This window comes from Camelus bactrianus, chromosome 18, assembly GCF_048773025.1.
Source record: "Camelus bactrianus isolate YW-2024 breed Bactrian camel chromosome 18, ASM4877302v1, whole genome shotgun sequence".
NCBI lineage: Eukaryota > Metazoa > Chordata > Mammalia > Artiodactyla > Camelidae > Camelus > Camelus bactrianus.
In genome coordinates this window covers 17,072,170-17,093,226 of record NC_133556.1, presented here as the reverse complement: position 1 = coordinate 17,093,226, position 21,057 = coordinate 17,072,170, and the positions used below count along the sequence as shown (strand labels likewise).

At 45.4% G+C, this 21,057-nt stretch overlaps 1 protein-coding gene across 5 annotated transcripts in view; it reads right to left on the bottom strand.

Annotated features, from left to right (window-relative positions):
• The window catches only part of ARHGAP17 (Rho GTPase activating protein 17), a 77,871-nt gene that overhangs the window by 34,391 nt on the left and 22,423 nt on the right, over positions 1-21,057 (bottom strand). For all 5 annotated transcript variants that reach the window (XR_012500325.1, XM_074346175.1, XM_074346176.1 and 2 more), the window contains exons 2-7: positions 13,307-13,346; positions 9,631-9,735; positions 5,005-5,078; positions 3,017-3,128; positions 2,685-2,761; positions 917-1,028 (exon numbers count right to left, since the gene is read on the bottom strand). Coding sequence is in view for 4 of the 5 variants with exons in the window: in XM_074346175.1 (XP_074202276.1) it covers positions 917-1,028; positions 2,685-2,761; positions 3,017-3,128; positions 5,005-5,078; positions 9,631-9,735; positions 13,307-13,346 (520 nt within the window). In the remaining variant the exon portion in view is untranslated. The remainder of the gene's footprint in view (positions 1-916; positions 1,029-2,684; positions 2,762-3,016; positions 3,129-5,004; positions 5,079-9,630; positions 9,736-13,306; positions 13,347-21,057) is intronic.

Below are 21,057 nucleotides of genomic sequence, written 5' to 3'. Positions count from 1 at the left end.
CAGCTCTTCCGAACAAAAATAAGCCAGTGTGAGACTTTCATCAGAAGCATTTGTGTGAATATTACCTTTATAAAGGGTATGGCACGACTTTGTGAGTTTGGTATGAATTCTTACCCATTATATTATTTTAAACAAGTCATTTTACTGCAGTTAACTGTCCAAGGTTTGCTATCTTGGAAAGTGGATTATAGCATGATCTGAATACACTAAAATATAGTCATCTTAATGCTATCTAGTAGAACAAAGAGACCGTTTTTGGAAAATGATGAATAGTTTAAGAGGAAGAAAAGTCTCAGGCAATGATCCTAAGAATCACCACAGGCCTGTTTCTTTACCACCTCAAATAACGTTAGGAATAAACATCAACCTTCACAGATAGATGCATAGAGAGTGAGTTCACTTAACCACCTAGTCTGGAATTTAATTTATGAGATACAAAGTAGCATTTCTCTCAAATTACAAACCAATTGTCCAAGCAACATTTCAAAAAAAACCCTTCCCTTCTCTACAGATATATGATGACCCCTTTACTATATATTCAACTTGTAAATATAACAGCATCCATTCTAGAAAACCTATACTATTCCATGAATCTATTTTTGTGCCCATCGTGCACTGTTTTGATTGCTGTAAATGTATGATGTTTTTCTATAGTTTTACTTTTTATTCCCCTATTCTTTATTTTAAATACTTGAATTTTTTTAAAATAATATTTTATTCTGATTATTAAGTAATGTAGAGTCTTGGAAAAATAGAGAAGGAAGAAGGAAATAAAAACCACCTTTAATACCATTCAGGGAATTCTAATAGGAATTATGTAAAACATTAAAAAATTGGCAGTATTTGACCTTTCATCTGTCATTTGCAAAAGCCAAAAGATTGGTGTAAGTACATATTTACTAAGGAATTCTCCTACCTTGCACTGTTCTACTTTATTTCCAGCTTCATCCATCTCTTCCTTTAGGGTATCTATTTTTGATGGAAGCCCCTGGAAGTTGGTTCCTGAAGATTTGTGAGCCTGGTTCCACCTGCAAAGCACAGGCGTGGCCATTATCTGAGAATCAGCGGTACATGCTCAACCTTATGGAGTCAAGGACCTGATGGAGACAGACTCCTTCCCCAAAACCAATTCTCCCTGGGACAGGTATCAGTACCTGGGATGCCTGCAAGTTTATCCTCTGAGAATGGAAACAGGCAAAGGCGACATCGGCTTCCCACCATGACAGGACTCCCATAGTGCTGGGAGTAGCTTCTGCTCTGAGCAGAACTGACACCACATCTTGTCTCACACAGACTCCACTGCTGGCAATCAATCCGTGAAACGCCTTTCCTCTAGTGTCCAGTCTTGGGATTCTTGCCATGAATGACCTCCTTGTTGTCTTGCTTTGATCTAGAATGTTCCCTGTGCCACTGGGAGGCAGCTGCTGCTCTTAAAGACCCCTTATAACACCTCCTACTGTCCTGACCTTTGATTACTCTCAGCAAGTGAAAGCCAGAACTTCAGTCACGTCGCTAGTATGTAGCCATGAACGTACTTTAAGAATTAAAATCACTTGTAAGAATTAATATTCCAAAGACAATACTTATAGCAAATCTGAAACATGATGTGGAATGTTTACATTCCCTTTATAGGAAGTCAAAAGGATCCCCCCCACCAATAATAGCATAGCAATAGTAGGGTGGTACATGGGAAATACGAATCTAAGACAATTTCTATTTGGTTTTCAAGGTGTTTCGACCTTCTGTTTAAACAGGGACATGACTGCCCATGCAGAAAGTTCTAACACTTTAAACTTAAACATGGATATTATATAGATGTAGCATGAAAACCCATGTTAGCAACTTATCAGGCTTTCCAGACACCTGAATTGCCCCTAAAATGCTCTGCTCTGCCCTCCGTCACGTTCCTCATGCGACGCACTCCTCCACAGCAGGGCTTCCGTAAATCGAATGAAGCAAAACTGGCCATGCAGAGAGCATGAGTCTGATGGGCTCCAGTCTGAAGCTCAGCTCTACCTTCATTAGCTGTGTGACCTCGGGCCTCGTGATAAGGTATGAGAAAGGGTGGGGCCCACGGCGCCTCCCTCCCTTTTGGCTCCTCCTCTCATGAGTCATTGACACAGATGTTCTCAAGGATGGAGCTGAGGCTGGAGCCTGGCCACGAGTCCTACAGACGGGCCGTCTGACATCAGCCCTCCAGGATGGTTACTTGGTTTTACTTAGTTCCTACCTTTTCAGCACAGCATTACTCGATTGTGAAAAATAATCACAACCACATGGGCTTTTTCGACCCAGTGGGACCCTTAGAAGCTGTTAAGATCACAGATCTATTTATTCCTACACTCCAGTGTTGGAATCAAGAGCAACACTCTTAGACCTGCCTGCCACCATCCCTTCTCCCCCAAATACACTTCCTTAGGTTTCTTTTTTTTTTTTCCTGCCTCCTTTCATTGTTGTTAGACTAGGAACAGGGTGTTCTACCGTCATCCCATGGCCACGCTTGGGAGGAGGAGGACAGAAAGCAGCTGTAAGTAGGCTGTGTCTCAGGCTGTGGTCCAGTGTGTGAATGTGTGAGGACTTCCATTCTGTCCACCCAGTGGTCCTTCTCTCGTCCATGGTGGGGGTGGCTGGGGGGACGTGACACGGTACTGTATTACTGGTCATTTTTGGCAGCTTCACCTTACCTGGCTCTGACCGAATCCCAGTCTAACACCAACTTGGCGAGCTGCTTCCTCTGTTTCTGGATGTTGGGAATGTCCACCTAGAAAGAAGAACAAATCACATACCAAACGAGAAGAGCTTTGAGGTTTTCAGTTTAACATTTGAAAGTGCAATATTTACTTACTATTTTCTTTTTCTCTTAGGCAAAGGATTTTGTACCCTCAACTTAACTTTCCTTATTTCCAAAAAGAAGTGTAAGTCAAAGCCCTTGGTTATTGTTAAAATTTTAGACATAAGTGAACAACCACTCACCACCCAGCCCCCACCAGTCTTGGCTCCCCAGCCAAGCACCCACCTCTGCTATGCCGTACAGAGGGTCCACTATCTCCTTCTCAATAAAGACTTCGTGCTGAGAGAGTTCCAGAGCCAGCTGATTCTCAGCATCCCCACACGTCTCCAGCATCTTCCTTTAAAAAACAAGACGCCCGACAACAAACATACGCCCGTTAAATCTGGCACCTGATTACCACCACGAGCCAGCCCGGCTCGCCAAGCGATGGGAACACGTTAGGGTGCTACACAATGAAAAACTACTCTAAATTTAGAGTGCGAGTCCACAGATTTGTGCTTTAAAATGAACAAGGCTATCTGAGGTATACTTTGTGTGTGTGGGATGTGGGTTAACAGTGGGGTGACAACTCACTGAAAGATTAGGTCCTTGGGTCAAGTGAAATCAAGTATTCTCAAAAGCACCCTGAAAAATCTTTTAAATCATAGGTAAAGTTCATTATACTATATTGTTTTCTGTCTGCCAGTGAGTCCAGCCTACGCGGTGTTTGCTCCAGAGTTAAAGCAAGTGCTGGTTTGCCACTGGGCAAGTGAGCCGGTGGGCTAACACTTAAGGGCTGCGTCACATGAAACTCGTGGTTCCTCTTCCTTCCTGGGAGCGTACTACCGTTGATGGCACACGAAGTATACCTGCAAAGAATTTAATGGCTCTGTCTCTGCCCTTCCCCCTCCAGTTCTCTGTGAGGTCCTTTTGAAATTATAAATAAACGTGTGTGGTGCTGGCCTGAGGTGGCCACAGTGCCGCAGGCAGGAACAGTGACCTCTAGTGCCAGGCTGCCCCAGTGTGGATGCAGGCGTGGCTGTTTGCCAGCCGTGCGGTCTTGGGCAATTTACTCACCCTCCCTGTTTGTCAATTTCCTCATCTGTAAGATGGGGATGTTAATACTACTTCCCCATCTTCCTAGGTTGGCTCGAGGGTTAAATGAGCTGTTACTGGAAAAGCACTGAGAACAGTGCTGGTACACGGCAAGCACTCTGCCAACCAGGGTGGCGATGGTGTCGGCAGCAGGAGGAGGAAGTATGAACACGGAAACACATCCAGGCTGGAGGGAGGGGTGCCAGCATGCAGGCGCGCATCCCCTCCTCTCAAGGCCAGTGCCCCCAAGTACGGGAGCACAGAGAAGACAAAGGAAGGGTGCAGAGTGAGAGGAAACCACTGTCTCCTCCAAGAACCACGGAGAATTGTAGGATACACAGCATGGCAGACCTCGGGAAATAGGCTGAAAAGTCCAAAGGCCATATACCTGGCTGGGAAGGGAGGGCCCGTCTTACAGCAGGAGAGGGCAGACTGGATCAAAGGACACTGGCCTCGTGGAGAAGCAGGTACAAGGAAGGGAAAACCTTCCTTCTTAACAATGCAAACAGCTTTATTATTAGATTTTTAAAGTATTAATATAATACATGCCCATTGTGAAAAAACAATCCAGATAATTCAGAAAGGATACTACTTTGAGACAACCTCCATGGACATTATGGTGATTGCCTTTAAAATAAGTGACTCTTAGCAGGGAGGGAGCACAGAGAGCTCTTAGTAGAGCGCGTGCTTAGCATCAACGAGGTCCTGGGTTCAATCCCCAGCACCTCCATTAAAAAAAATAAAAGTACCTAAATACCCCCCCAATTTTTTTTTTTTTTAAATAAAATAAGTGACTCTTAAGGACAGGAAGGGACTGGTCAGGGCTTATAAATCTGAGTAAACACCTGGAACAGGGAAGGGACTGAGTTCTTTATATCCAGGGAATAAATATTGGCCCTATCAATTACTTTCATTAGCAGCCCTTTGCATCATCCATCCTTGCTTCCACTAAAAGGAAGCTTCTCCTGCATCCCAGCGGCCTCCCACAGAGCCTGAGCTGTTCTCCCGGCAAACGAGCCATGGCATCATGCTCAGGTCCCTGTGGTCACACGGGTGGCTGCCACGCACCCCACCCAGCTGTCCACTTCCACTGACCCGCGGGGCGCTTGGTTCTCCTTCTGAAAGCGGCCAACTCTTACCCCAGGAGAGAGTCTTCTAGCTGAGTCGATGCTTCTATCATATTCTGAGCGAGAGCTGTCAGAGGGAGTTTTTTCTGGAAGGAAGAAGACAATGAGTTTTGTTTTTTGTTTTTTGTTTTTCTTCCCATTACAAATGATACCCTGTTCTCAGTTACCTGCTTCAGATTATCAGTCACTGGTTTCTCCTCCAGGCAAACTGCACATAAGAGACAGTCTGTCTGGGTTCAGGTTCTGGTCTTAAAGGTTACGAGTCGTGTGTCTTAACCTCTGTGTCAGTTTCCTCATGCCTGGAATTTAGGGATAACAGTGCGAGGGTCCCAGGGCTGCCTGGCAACTACAGGAGATATTCAAGGTCCAGTACCTCCCACGTGATAAGGACTCAATAAACATTCACAGCTATTATTACTGTGGTTGTTGCTATTATTATAATTACTAATAAGTCAAGGGCATACTATGTCCCAGGCACTGGGGACCTAAGACATAGACCTTGCTCTCTGATTATTATGAAAAATGAATGCAATGGAGTGCTCAATTTCAAAAACTCTAGCTAGAATACTCTTTCTGAAACTGGCTATTCATTTGGCTGTAATCATAAAGTCGTAGCTCTCGTTAAAGATCTGGAAAAACCTAGCTAAATAACAAAAAAGGCTTTTTAGGCACGAAGCCACTCACTTCCTATCAGAGGTTTGTTTTTCAGCTGGAAATGACTGTAAGGGTCATCTGATTACTGTTCTAACTGTGCAGTCAAGCAACATGAAGCCCAGGGGGCTCACATGCATGACCAGGCACCCCAGTGAGGGGGCACAGAGCCAGACCTCAGCACCGACGGCCCGAGCCCAGGTTCAGAGTCTGTCCACCACCGGCTGATGGCTTATGTCAGAATGTGGGCAGCAGAGGCCTGGAAAGCAGCAAGTGCGTTGGTTGTAACACCATAATCTGCTAACAAAAAATGCTTTCACTGCTACAGGACTCCATGTAATTTTGCCTTCCCAGTAGAAAGGGTACTCACGTCAGAGACCCAGGGTCCACCTTGGGGGGAACTGCTCCGCCCCGACCTCAGGCATGTCTCCTGCTTTTCCTGCTTTCAAGGGCTGCACCTGATACAGGTGTGCCCGTCCCTGCTTCTATCATGTAGAGTATCTCCTGAAAGCTGTACAAGAAGCTGCTAATACTGGCGGTCCTGGAGAGGGGCATGGGGAGCCCGGGAACAGGGCTGGGAGAGACCTCACTTCATCTTCTCTTATCATGGATTTTGACCGTGTAAATGGGACAGCCCATGCAAAATAGCACACTGAAGTTTAACAATAAGTAGCAACAAACATATTTACCCATCTCTCCTCCTCCTTGAGTTATTTTCCAATAAATAAATAACAGGCTTCACGTCTCCTGGGCTCTCACACTTCCAGCCCAGGAAGACACGTGAAAACGGGCAGTGAGCTTGGATCAAAATAGAGGGTAAGTGATACCTTTTAGTTACGCAGCCTTTCTAAGGGAAGTTAATGTAGGATAAGGGCAGTAATTAAGAGAAATACACTTTTTGCAGCTCTGGAGCTCTATGGGTCCCTTCCAGTTCTTGCCTCTTCGCTCGCATGGGAGCTGCAGGCGGGGCCTCTGGGAAGCTCCTCCTCTGTTTTTTAGAGCCCTAGAGATCTGCTGTGGTTTTCTGCATACAACCGACCTCTCGTGGTCACCTGTTGTCTGTTGTTTTCACGGTGACTCCTCTTCCCACGTGCAGAGTGTAAACATCCCCAGAGCCCTGTCTTGAGGGCTTTGGTTTGAGGTTGGAAAAGGCAGGCTAAGGCACTGGGTCTTAGAAATGAGGCACCTTTGCCCCTGCTGCCTGGAATATACCCATCACCAGCCACTCATTTTCCTCCTTTACAGCTCGGCCACCACCGCCTCCAGGAAGCCTCCCTGCCTCCCCCCTCCTCCTTTGGTGCCCATTCTTGGTCCTCCCACAATACCCTGTGCACATTCTGTTTAGCATGTTGTTTAATAATTACCATTTCAGGGCGGGGAGCCTCCTCCACCAGGCTGTGAGCACCTTTTAAGGCAGACACCACATCTTACTCTTTTACAGCTCCGGCACTTGTACACAGTGAGTGTTTGATAAATACTGCATTTGTGTTTTAATGAATACATGCAATACCTGGGCTGTGTCTCAAAGCAGACAAAAGGACCAACAAGACATAACTGTGTGACGATGATGGCCTATAGCATGAGTAACAGGAAGTGGGCAACACTGAGACTGACGAGGGAAATGCAAGCAGATTGTGAAGGGTTTACGTCATCTAAAGAGCTCCGACTTCGGGGTATTTTGTACGGCAAAGAGAAGACAGCCAATATTTTCTAATAACTTTAAATGGAGTATAATCTATAAAAAAAATACTGGATCATGATGTTGTACACCTGAAATGAATATAATATTGTAAATCAACTATACTTGAATTAAAAAAAAAAAAAAGAGCTTGGACATTAAACCAGGCGATGGGAACCAGCCGGTGTCCCCACCAGAGCACTGCCCGCACCATGGGACACTTCCTTGGGTGCAGCTATCCCTCCAGGCAGTGAAGAGTGTTCAGCATCCTGGTCCCCACCCTCCAAAACCTAGTAGTGTCCCCCAGACCTGATGGCAACCAGAAAAGTCTCTACACTTTTCCAAATATCCCCAGGAGTGTAATTCTGGTCCTGGTTGAGCACAGCTAAGCTTAAGACTTTTTTTTTTTTTTTCCAGGCAGAAGGAAGACAGGATCAATTTGTATTTCAAGAAACCAACTCTGGTGATCAGGTTGAAGAAAGGCTGGAAAAGAAGGAAATTAGAGGCAGGAAATGGAGCTCAAGAGGTGACCGCGACAGGCCAGGTGAGAGGGAATCGAGTCTTCATTAAGGCGAAGGTGGTAAAGATGGAGCGGAAGTGAGGAATCCAAGAAATATTCACAGAGGGAATCACAGGACTCGCTCATCCAGCAGCTATGGGAGGGTGGGGATAAAATAAAAGGGAGTATAAGATAACCCTACAGTTTCTGGCTTGCATAATAGGGTGGAAGGAATTTAAGAGTCAACACAGAGGGAAGAACTAGTTACTCACACTTAAACAGACAACGAGGGGAGGAAGTATTCTGTTTGGTTGAAAACGGTTTACAAGTCCCTGAATAAACACAACAGTTAGAAGCCATGAGAACCGAAGGGGTGGCCCAAGGAATGTGACTGTGAGAATAAAGAGGTGAAGGACAGAACCTCAGGAAACAGCACGACAAGGGCAGGCAGAGCAGAAGCCGTGGCAAGAGAAAGGGAGGGAGCAGCAGGGGCGGAACCAGCAGACCGAGTCTGGTTCTGACGGACAGGACCTGCAGCAGACGCTCCTGGAATCGCAGGTGTTTACAAACTTCCGCTGCTTAGACAGACATCGCGGTGGGAAAACTACGTATCGTGCAAGGGAGGAGTAACCCTGTTGTCAAGATGGCCAGAAACGCGTGTAGGAAATACAAAAGAAGGGTGACACAGGTCATCTGCATACCAGGTCTTCCTCGTGAGACATCTGGTGACAAACAAAGCAATGTGGGAAGTCACAGCTTCCCTGTACGCTGCTGCAACTCCCACCTTAATGTTTTATGGGCTTCTAAGGGGCAGTGTGTGCTCATAAGCCAGGAACTTGTAAAACTAAGGACGAAACTGCTGAATGAACAAAACTGCTATGCTCTGCCGGTGGGACACGGGGGGCTGGATGCTCTGAGCAGACGTATCCCGGGGTGGGCGTTCGATTGTTCTCCCAGGGCCCATTCTTCCTCCTGTCTACTGCAGCACCCTAAGTTCTCCTAAGGATCTAGCCTGGCCTCAGTGAAGCCTATGAGCTGGAGGTAGGACCACAGCCCATGCTCTGGGGTGAGCAGTGATCAGTGTAAGTCGATCAACACATCCCACCTTCTCACCCAACCTCACCCCCTACCCCTGGTAGCTAGTGCGGGTCGGGGTGTTGAGGAGGTGGAAACGTTCAGAAACAGAGAACGTGACTCCATGCAGATCAAGGCAACGGGAAGAAATTTCTACCTGCCACGGGTGTGGAAAAAGAAGTTTTCTCACCCCACTAAGAAAGCTACCGGAAGAGACGCTCTCTACTCCTGCTGGACGTGCACCTGTGTGGAGCAGCCCACGGAAGCTGCTGGTAGCCAACTCGTAACCATGAAAGATAAAGCAGACACTGAAGACAGCCAAAAGGAGAGAAGGAAAAAACTGGGGTTTTGGTTACATCACGGAAAGGCTCGACTGACCGAGCCTTACCTCAAGTCCATCCCAACTTCTGGACTTCTCAGTAAGCCAATAAATTCTACTTTCTAAGTCAATTTAAGACAGGCTTTCAGCTTTTTGCCATCAAAGGAGTCCTAACTGACATATCCATTCTTTGATGGAAGACAAATCTTTAAAAGCCCCTGGAGACAATTCAGTGTGAGCAGGGCTTTCGGCTCCATGATGTAAGCACAAAAGCGTGTTATGGTCAGGCAGGTATCAGGAGCGTGAGTGGGGATCTAAGAAACAAATCTGCAGGCAGATCTGCTGATGCTGCTCAGGGAAAGTGGACCGATACAGGGCGAGAAGCCTCCCAGAGACACGGACCCACCCAGTACTCACGTGTCTCCTCTCGGCGTCGGTGCCGTGCTGGCCCTGGAAGCAAGCCATCAGGCGCTTGTGGGAGTGGTGACACACGGAGCGCACCGTGTCCAGGCGCCGCTCGATCTGACAGAACAAAGACAAACGAGCCGTTGGCAGGGTTCACGAACAGACTCAGCCTCTTCCTCGTGTGGTGTCTGCATGGAGGCAGGAAGGGCAACCTGTGGTCGAGTTTTCCAGGTCTTGGGTGTAAATGGTGATGGTTTCCATGCACCTACCCCAGGGCTTCTCACTACTGACAACTGGGCTGGATAATTCTGGGTGGTGGGCAGCTGTCCTGTGCATTACTGGCATCTTCAACATCATCTCTGGTCTCTACCCACTAGATGCCAGTGGCATCCAGCTCCTCCAGTGCAACAACCGAAAATGCCCCCAGATGTTGTCAAATATCCCCTCAGAAGGCAAACTCGCCCCTGGCTGAGAACCCCTGACTTCCCTTACACTGAGGTTTTAGAGGTTTTAGATCCCTTAATGGCTGAATCTGTGTGCAAAGGGGAGGGGTGAGTGGTGGCAAAGTTAACACACTACAGCACCGGCAAAGCCCCAGCTCCAACCAGCAGAACCGCAAATGAACAGCCTACGCCCGGACCCAGAGCGACTGCCAAGTGGAAAAGCCACAGGGACAGTCAGGCTCTCCTGCACCTGGCTGTAGGGCCTTCCACACACGGTGCATCAGACAGAAAGTCAAAAGAAATGACCCACGACTGAAACTCAAGATCAGTGTGCTCAAAATTATTCCTTATTGGGCTTGGGGTGGTTTTTTTTGTCTTTGCTTTTGTTTTGTTTTGTTTTTCTTTTTTAATAATAAACCTCTAAGGCAGAATAACTGACAACCAGCAGTGAGAAACCCGACTGAGGGGACCCACACATCATGATCAACTTCCCAAAATATTAGCGCTGGGATGTGGCTGTTTATGGCAAAGAGAGCCACTTTTTACAGGAAGGAATGCCAAAAATGTGTATTCTGATGACTCATCAAGAATGAGAGCAGGCCCTTAGGGATGCTTTCTATTTTAAAGAAAAATCAACAAATTCAAAGCAGAACACATTTTTACCCCCAAACCCTTTACCCAATGAGAGGGTTTTGTGCCTTTTTCTCAAGCAGCCCTTCTCCAGATCCAAGGCCCCTTCCCGGGACCCTGATCTGCAGGCACATGTGTTTAGGACCAGAAGCCACATCACTTGCTCCAAATCTTATAACAACCCAGTTCTAAAAACTGGAAAACTAATATTCCTTCTTCATTTGCCACAAAAGCAGGGGGGGGGGAAGAAAACCCACAAAAGTTCATTTCATTTTGATTCCAATTTCCACTGGAAGAGGAAGTCCATAGGGACAGGGCCTTGGCCTGTTTTGTTCACTGATTTATTCCAAGTGCCTAGATCACTGCCTGGCCCACAAACGGAAGGTGTTCACTTAATATTTGTCAAAACAAGGGGTATATGCTGAATCCCTGTACACGGTATTAGAAGAACAACAGGAAATCATCTGCGGTTCTCACCCTCCTGGGATTCGCAGCCTCCTGGGGAAACTCCGTACAAACAAAATAATAAGGCAGCCTCCTGAGCTGCTCTAACAGAGACCCAAGAAACGAGGCCGGAGAACACAGAGCAAGTTAAGGGAAGTTTCACACCAGAAACAAAATCATCTCTGTGGCTTGCGATAGTGGTAACCAGGACAACAAATATCTAATCGTTAGCACTTACTACGTGCCAGGCTCTGTTCCCAGCGCTCACCACGTTTCACTTGTGAGCCCCCCTTACCCACCCCGTGGGGCGGATACAGCAATTACCCTCCTTTTCGAGAAGTGGAAACTGAGGCACAGAGAGGGTATAAATCAGCTCCTGAGGCCACCAAGCTGGTCCGGGGCAGACGTGGGAGGGGCATCCAGGTGGCTGGTCACAGACTCAGCACCCTGAACCATCACGTGCCTTGTTTGTGGTTGAAAACAACAGAAGTCAGAGCGGCGAGACATCTGTCACAATGACCGCGGACAGGGAGTATCTGTGCCATAAAAGTAGGAGCTCCTAGAAGCTAGCAAAGCCCTCGGGCCCCAGCGGATGTCCGGGCAGAAGGACAAGAACTTGCTGCCCGAGTCCCACGCCATCTCTGCCACCCTCCACCCGTCTGCAAGGCCTTCTGGCCTCCTCTTAGGGCTTCCAGGATTAAGTGGGATAACGCGTGTTACTAACCTGGGATGTGGCAGGGAGAATGCTGATGGGAAAACCTAGTGCAACTGGACCAGACGATATTTTTAAAGGTCTGACCATGGACTTGAACTATCTGATAAAGACCAGTAGAGAAATAATGTTAAGAACCTGTTTCTTCTTTTATTTATTTATTTATTTTAAAGAATCTGCTTCTTAAACTTATATAATATTCTACATAAACCATACCTCAATAAAAAATTTTTAAGATTATGATTCTTTAATAAATCTTTAAAAAAAACCCCTTCTAATCCTTTGTAGTTTTTTTTTTTTGGAGGGGGAGGAAATTTGATGGACTGATTGATTTGTACTGGGATTGAACCCAGGACCTCGTGCATACTAAGTACACGCTCTACCACTGAGCTATACCTTCCCCTCCAAAACCCTTCTAGTCCTTGATTAAAAACTTGAAGTCTTCAAAAATAGGAAAAAAAAAAAAAGCCTTAAAATATTCTACTTGCAGACGGTGGTTCTAATTCAGAGGTTTATTTCGGCCTGGGGTGGTGGGCGCAGTGTTTCTCTAAATTATCTACCTCTTTCTCTCCATGGGAAGAGACAAAAAGTCACCTGGGAGCAGGTCTTTGGTCTCCAAGGACTCACTGGGGTACACCTGAGGCAGGTTACACAGCTGAGAGGCAAGGAGACAGGTGAGCAGGCTGAACAGAAACCCCAGGCTACGTGTGGGTGAAGGAAGGGGTCCTGTCCTTTGAGAAGCGTCCTGTGCGGGTGGGGATGGAGCAGGGTTGGGTGAAGTGAAGAGTATAAAGAGTCTGGGCCCTTTGGGGAGGAACTCTCACCCCCAAAGTTAGAGAGACCTCTGGAGAGGAGGCATGGGGGGGCCCTGGCCAAGGTTCCTAGTGGGAAAGGCGCCCCCCTACAGAGAGGGAAGTCCGGCCTGATGAGGTGAGGCCACCCGAGGGCCCCTGGGTGGTTCTGAGAGATCTGGTCGCTGTCACTGAGACTCTGAGTCCTCCAGGACCCCACAGGCTGGAGTTCACGAGAGGGAGCGAAAAATCCCAACTCTAGGTTGGAGCCAGCTCTGCTGCAGCTGTTGGAGCCTGTCCCCTCAAGGGCACCATCACAGCAGCCAACCCGGGACCGTGACCAGGCTGGAGTGCCAGTGGGCTGATGGGGTCAGCCAAGCCCCGCCCCCGGCCCCACCCCAACACCTGGCACTCGAATGCGGGACTAGTCCTGTCGGAACTTCATAACATGCCACCAAGGTCTCAGATCCCTTTTTATCATGTGAGATTCAACTGCTTTTCTTTCCGGCTCAAAACCATGCTAACTGTGCTAATTCTGTTTCAGGCAAAAAACAGACAAACAAACAAAAAACAAAGCACCAGAAGCTTCAGTTCTCACCTATGGGATTTTTTTTTTTTTTTTTTGGTTTGTTTAAACAGAACATTTCAGAAAGTCTTTATTTTGTTACCTGTAACAGATCTTCACTGAGGACTTCTGTTTTCTCGGCTCTGTGGGAAAAATTAAAAGTTCAGAGTGAGAAATCCAGAAATAGAAAGCAACTCATGAAACTGAGTAATTATTATCCTGGAGCTTAAAACAAAGCAGGCAGAAATGAATGATAACAAGGGGAGAAATTTTTACCAGTTTTTATACCTGAGGGCAACTGAAGCAAAATCAAAGAAACACAAAATGAAAGTTTGCAGAGAATAGCAACCCCAGATAAGAACAAATGACTGAGACCAGTGGTTCTCAAACTTGAGCATGCACAGATTCAACAGGGGGGATGGGGAGCTTCACTGATTTAAAAATGCCACTTTCTGGGGGAGGGTATAGCTCAGTGGTAGAGTGTGTGCCCAGCGTGCACAAGGTCCTGGGTTCAATCCCCAGTACCTTCATCAAAATAATAAACAAATAGGTAAAGCTAATTACCTCTCTCTGCAAAACAAAACAAAAACCTTGCAGATTTTAAAAAGTAAAATTAAAAAAAAAATGCCATTTTCCGGGTCTCACCTCAAGAGTTTCTAATTCAGTAGGTCTGAAGTGAGATCCTGTGTTTTGTTAACAAGCCCCTCCCCTCCCAGCCCAGAATTCCCTAGCCTGAGACCTATAGACCGCACTTTGATTGCTCCAGAGAAATAAAGAAAATAAGCCAATTTTCTAGAGCACATTGAACTTCAATTCTTAAAATGATCACTTCTGAGTTTCACAACAAACAAGTTTGTCACAAGTCTAGAAACATCATGCAATCAAGCACACACAATAATGACAATTGCATCTTCCTTCCTTCAGCTATCTCATCTTTACTTTAGAAACGAAGTGTTTTTACAACTTTCCCTCATCTGTGCTTTAGAACCACTGTTGACTTCAGTGCCCTTTCCAGAAAACTCACAGGGCAGCCAACAATCAGCAGAGCATTCTCAGTTGCCAGATCACAGTAATTTTTTAAGAAGACTTTTCTCCGCAGTCCAAAAAGTGATTTAGGCCAAGTCATTTAACAATCCTACCATATTCCCACTGAAATAAACAAAGAAATTTTTAAAGGAAAAAGAAAAAAAATCTGTTTCAGCTCTGAACATTGCGGGAGGGTTGTGTGAAGACCATTAGTGAACCAGAAAATCTGAAGCCTTTTTATGAGATAAACTGCAGAATGGAAGGCTACATGATCTTGCCTATGAACCAACACTAGAGAAGGGAAAGCCCTTTGGCCAGAAGGTTGTGGGACCCCCTAGAATGACCGCAAAACAGTGCTAAGCTCAGAGCAGTGCTAGACGCGAGAAGTGTGGTGGCACACACTTCCAGCCCACACGTGGGTGATGGCATGTCCGGTAAAACCCAGGCGTTGCCACAGAGAATTCCAATACCAGTTGTCACAGCAGTGCCCCAGTTAACTGGGAGATGCCTATAGGAGTGGCTTGGTTTCTGCAGGAGACCGGAACACTGACCTGACTCAAATACTCCCCAGGACCAGAGGAGCAGAGCCTGGAGATGAGGCCAAGGCCCCAGCTTCCAGAAGAGGCGAACTCTCAACTCTCTGAGCACGTTCTGCAAGCAGCCAGCCAAAATGTGCCATCTCGGCCCTTGCTTGGCACATGTGGTGCCAGGCATTGCTGAAGCGCCAAACACAGGTAGTCACGCCAGTTGGGGAAATGGAGTAGGACCACAGCTGACTATGAGCTCAAGAAGCCAGCCTCAGAAAGAACCCTGACAGCCTAGCAGGGACATACCTGGCATGAGACCACCATAGCTTCTCCATGATTCCCTCTCACCAAGAGCCTTGCCCCTCCTCTAGCAAAATACCACCACTGGATTATGTAACTTTCACCTTGTCTCCTCTGGCCAGGACCCAACGATCTGGACAAGGCCCTGGACACCTCTGGCAGAACTCTGAAATGTCCCTTTGAAAGAATAAGTATACACGGAGGGAAGTCCCAAGACCTATTAAAATATTCACAAGTTCAAAAGAGGAGGTTCAGAGCAAGTGTGTCTTCTTATGAAACAAAATTATTTTAAAAATATAAGAGGAAAACTTAGTTTTAAAATGTGGGTGCTTAGCAGGTGTGAGAGAGTTAGTAATAGCTCCATGGTCCAGGAGAACCAATTGTGTGCATCTTGTCTCAGCTCCTTGTTCACCGACCTCACGCTGGTAACTTGAAATGAAAAATCAGATAGAATGCAAACAAATGCAAACAACATAAACCAGGGCTTTTTTTTTTTTTTTTTTTGAGAGTCAGTTATATGAGCCACAGCACTGTGAGCATCACAAGGAAAAAGAAAGTCAATGTAAAAAGAAAGCAAGAATTAACTTCAGAAAAAAAACAAAAAGTCCTTTGGCAAGATAGTCATGGTCCACTACTATGCTCAGCTACAAAAAATTGATTGGATATAGTAATGTAAATATCAAATAGTATATCCCCAAATTATAATATGACTGCACTGGAAGGATGGGGGAGCAGAAGGAGAGAGGAAGGTTATACAAGAGCCCCAAACCCTCATTTATCATAACAGGAAGCCAATAAATAATGCCTAAACTTGATAACGTGAAGGATAGCAGTTTACACATATTATCTATAAATATGGATACGAGTAAATGTCAAAATAAACAGCTCAAATTTGAAAGTACTTGTCTCTTCAGCTGGAGAATCTCAACTGGGAAAGTGGGATGAATAAGGAGAGATTCCACTGTACGTTGTGATAAGCCTTTTCCTGTTATCTGACTTTTTAAACTGCATCAGATTTTTAAAAACAGTATGTTAGTTACCTTTTTAAGTATCATACTTGATATGGTTTCAAGTGACGCATAACTTTAAGTGAAGTGTAACATCAACTGTAAAGTCATTGGTCCAGCTGTCAGTCTGTACACAAGTACAACAGAGCACAGACCTCAGCGTACCCAAATGACAAGGCAAAAATCAGGATATTTACTGTCTTTGTTTCAAACTGACAGTCTCATAGAAACAGAGTGGAAGGGTGGTCACCAGGACTGGGGAGTGGGGGAAATAGGGAGATGCTAGTCAAAGGGTACCAACCTTCAGTTATAAGATGGATAAGTTCTGGGGATCTGATGTTCAGGATGGCAACTACAGTTAATAATACAGACTTGGAATTTGCTAAGAGAGTAGGTCTTAAGCATTCTCATAACTGTCACAAGAAAAGGTAACTATGGGAGGTCATGGATATGTTCATTAATCTGATCGTAGTAATCATTTTATAATGTATATGTAAATAAAATCATCGCATTGTATACTTTAAATATGTACAGTTTTGTCAATTATACTTCAGTAAAGCTGGGGGAAAATAATTTTTCCTTATTACAGGCAATTTAAATAATTTCAGTGAACCCTAAAATCTGGTTAAGAAGATGCATTGAATCTCTTTCTAAAATTAACTTTATCAATGTAGTAAACAGAGTGTTCTCAAAGGCAGAAAACACAGGGTAAACTTATTTTTTAAACTGTATGTTAACATTTTCATGTAGTATGTTCTGTGTATTTTTCAGCCTGCAGATACCTTTTCAGGTAAAGTGCTTCTAAATTTAAAGCAAAGGGTCCAGTTGCCATTATGATGGGACTATACTGAATCTGTAGATTGCTTTCAGTAGTTTGCACATTTTAACAATACTAATTCTTGCAATCCATGAATATGAGGTACCTAGGGAGGATTACTTTTAAGTGACAAATCACAACTGGGGAATGTGATAAACTGGGGTGGCTCCTTCACACAAAAATCCCCCCACTGGCCTGTGCAATCCCCATCTCAATTTTAGGGACCCACAACTGTCCCCACTTCCCCCAATATGTGGTCCAAATGACCTGACCTCCCTCATCACTGTGACTTGTCCAAGGCTCAGCCCTTTCTACGCTGAAGTGTTTTGGAACATTCATCTTTACCACAGATGTGAAAATTTTACCTAAGGGAACTTCAGCAATTAGCACTCAGAATACTGGCCAAGGTGCCCATTCAAAAGCCATTTACGGTGCAGGGGAGGGTATAGCTCAGTGGTAGAGCACGTGCTTAGCATGCACAAGGTCCTGGGTACCTCCACTTAAAAAGTAAATAAATATTGAAACCTAATTACCCCCCTAAAAACAAAAAAATTTTTTAAAATAATTTTTTTTTAAAAAGCCATTTATGTAAACCAAAGAAACTTGGTTTTGCTGAGATCTGTTATCTTTGATCAGTTTTTTAAAACTCATAAATAAAGCAAAGGGGGATGGAGCAGCATATTGAATGTAACAAGACAATGTGATCCAATCATAAAAATAATACTTGCTAAATCGGATTGTTTTAAATCAAACATGTTGCTACACAGACCTAAACTTTTTGCACATGGGTGTTTTTCTGCTTTGTCAGAGCCGTCTCTGTGTCCAGCGTTCTGTGCTTGAAAACACACTTGATGTTTCCTGTCTGTAACTGGAAAAACAATACACCGCAGGAAGGCACTTCCCACTCACCATCTTACTCTGGGAGTTGTTTTTTCCTACGCTAGCTGCTGTGTGATTTCACTAGTCACTCAAACCAGGCTTACATCAGGTAGGATTTTTCATTTATTTGTCACTTTCTGGTAAAGCAGAAGATTTCTTTCCTCCTCATTCCCAAAGCCTAAAAGCAGCAGGGCTGTGCAGGCCTAGAAAGGTTCACCTGTCCTAGACATGCTCAAATGAGGAGACGGGGTCAAAGGAAATTTTCCAATTGGCCTTGACAATCTCCATCTCTAAGCGTGGACTGATTTCTGGAAGAGTTTCCCCCATTGCTACACTCAGTGCCAGAGGCCACTATCCTGAGGCACCATTTTGTTTCCCAGGAAACTGAGGACCGCATTCAGGGCACAGACATCTGCTGCAAGCACGTATTATGGGAACCATGGCAATAAATGCTCAAGTCCACACCTTCAATGCCCGCTGTGATCATCCAAGCGTGGAGCATTACTGACCTCGTGTCTGCCGGCCAGAGAGCTCCGTGGGGGCAGAGGCCAGGTCTACCTTAGCCATCAGCCCTCCCCAGCACCCAGCTTAGCCCCTGCCTGTCACACAGGGGGCGCTTAGTAAATATGCACTGAACGGGTGAATGAGAAAAGGAAATGGCTGTCACAGTGACAGAGGGAGGTTTGAAGAAAAGAACTTTCCAGATTTCAGAAGAGATATAGCAAGAAAAAAATTCGGGAACTCTAAGGCAGAAAAGTGGCCATAGGAAAACAGAGAATTGCCTTCCACTGTAAAACCCAGGATGACTAAAATTAGTATGTGATACGCGTTTCCGCTTTCCCTACCCACCTACACCCACCCACGTCCCCCCAAAACACATATTATAATGAGTTTTTCTTCCTGATTCCTACTTATAAACATATTCCAGGACAAGATGTAAATAAATACCATTGCCTACGTCAAGCGTCGCACATTTTTCCTGGAAAGACTAGATGATAAATATTTCAGGTTTGCAGGCCAGATGGTCCCCGGTGCGACGACTCAGCTCTGCTGTGGCAGCACAAAAGCGGCCACAGATGACATGGAAATGAATGAACCCGCCTGTGCTCCAATTAACTTATTTATGGACAGTGACATGTGAATTCACATCATTGTCATATGTCAGGAAATATCACTCTCCTTTTGATTTTGCTTTTACAACCACTTAAAAATGCAAAAAGCATTCTGAGCCTACAGCAGCCGGATTTGGCCCATAGGCCACAGTTTCCTGACCCCTAATCCCTGTTCAAGTGAAATGCCATGAAATTTCCCTTCCTGTGAAACGCCAGTCCTTTTCCATCACTTCCAAACTCCTCTGACTCTGAAGGGGGATTTCTGCACCTTCCCAACTTGCATTTCAGGAGCTGAGAGACACTGGCTTCTCGAGACTCCACCAGATGACTCCCCTACCATCCCTTCACTCGCTCTGGGGGCTCATCTTTCTGCAACCCCACCCCACCCCCACCCCAGCACACTCTCTACTCAGGGATGGCAACAGGTGGCCTGGGAGCCAATACTGTCATCCCAAGATCACAGTGCTGCTGTTTTTTGGTTTACAAATTCACGTAAGGGATCATGGTTCTGTCGGTTTTTAACTTATGCATTCACTTTGATATACCAATTAAAATTTTAAAAAAAGAAAGAAATGGGACATGGAGAGAATTTTTAATAAGCTGATTTCAAATCCTGGTCATCTGCCAATATCCAAATGCACCTCTGATGAGTAAGAAGAACTCTGACCAGTCTCCTGAGGATTCTCAATATTGCACAGCAGGCGACAATACCGCACAGTCAGTGCATGCCCAGGCATTGGTATTCTCAGGGAAGTTACAGTGGCCAGACCCACGGCGAAGTAGTCCATTTAATTCTGCTGGGAACCAGATTGTGTGCAACACTGTCATCTCCTGTTAAAGTGTTTATAAAATCCACTTGAGAATTGCACAGAGTTTGGACTCACTCATCCGATTTCACAGTGAGACAGGGAACTACTGAGTGAATTTTTCCTGTTTTATCTCATTAAATTAGCCGTCTTCTTAAATTTCTGGGAAGGAATCTAAAATCTACTTAATTGGATTTTAAAAATAAAGGACCCTCTGACACTTTAGGAATGAATCAATTCGTTACACATTCCACAAAGTAATTTAAAAAGTCTTAAAAGGGAGTTTACAGAACTCTAAAGAGGTAATCTGGGAAAAGAAAAGGGAAAAAAAAAAAGAAAGAAAAGATCTCCACGCATGATACTGGAAAGAACTAGGATATTTATCAGGGAGAAAACGAACAAGCAGAAAGTATTTTGATAATAGTATGGGTGAAATACATCTCAGTTCTATGCTGTGATTTATTTCCCCAAGTGATGGAATTTTACCCATATACTTACAGCTTCTCTAAGATAAGCAACCTTTATTTTTTACTTTAAATAACAATAACAAACCCTATCAAACTTCACTGAATCTCCATAATATTATTTGACTCCCAGTCAATGACTAAGATGAATTGTTACATTTTAAAAGGAGTTGAATCGGGTTTTATCATTTTCCTACACACGTCAGCTTCACCTGCAGCTTTGTGTTTGGTCAGTTGGCTTCTCCCCTCTGGCACATGGAATGGAATCTATTTGCTGTCCCTGCTGTAACCATGTGCTAAGTCTGAAAGTTCCACCAAGGACTCCTGCTTATGGCAAAGTTAGAAGCGGCAGGGCCACCGGCACACTCTGCGACACCCCTCAACAGTCTTCCGGGGGAAGTCCAAGTGCCTCCCTCCCCGCCTGCTCTAACCATTCACAGCACCTGCTTGGGCCTGGGGGCAGCTGAGTTTGAGATCTCAGAACTTCCTCAAATAGGCAAAAATACATGAGAAATATTTCGCAACACATCACAGTGGAAGTGCATGTGGAGCTGAGACCTCTTGGGGGGAGGATCAGGGAAGGAGTGGGTGCTGTTCACTGCCAGGCAAGGCAAGAGGCCAGGAGGAGCCGAAAAGCCATGCAGAAAATTGAAATCAAAAGTGCCAAGGGCAAAGCCACACCAACTCCAGGGCTCGGCTGCGACTGGGCCGTGGCCACTGGAGGAGGGGCACTCCGCATCCTAAGACAAGGTCGCACAGGCTCTCTTCCAGGTGCGTCTTCCTAAGCCAGCACGGTTGGACTTTGAAAAGCATGTTCCGATAGAAAGCAAGTTATAAATGATCTTTATGTTCTCAGTGCAGCTTACAGAGGCCCACTTCGCTTACAGCTTATCTAAATGAAAGCCCTTGAAAGCAT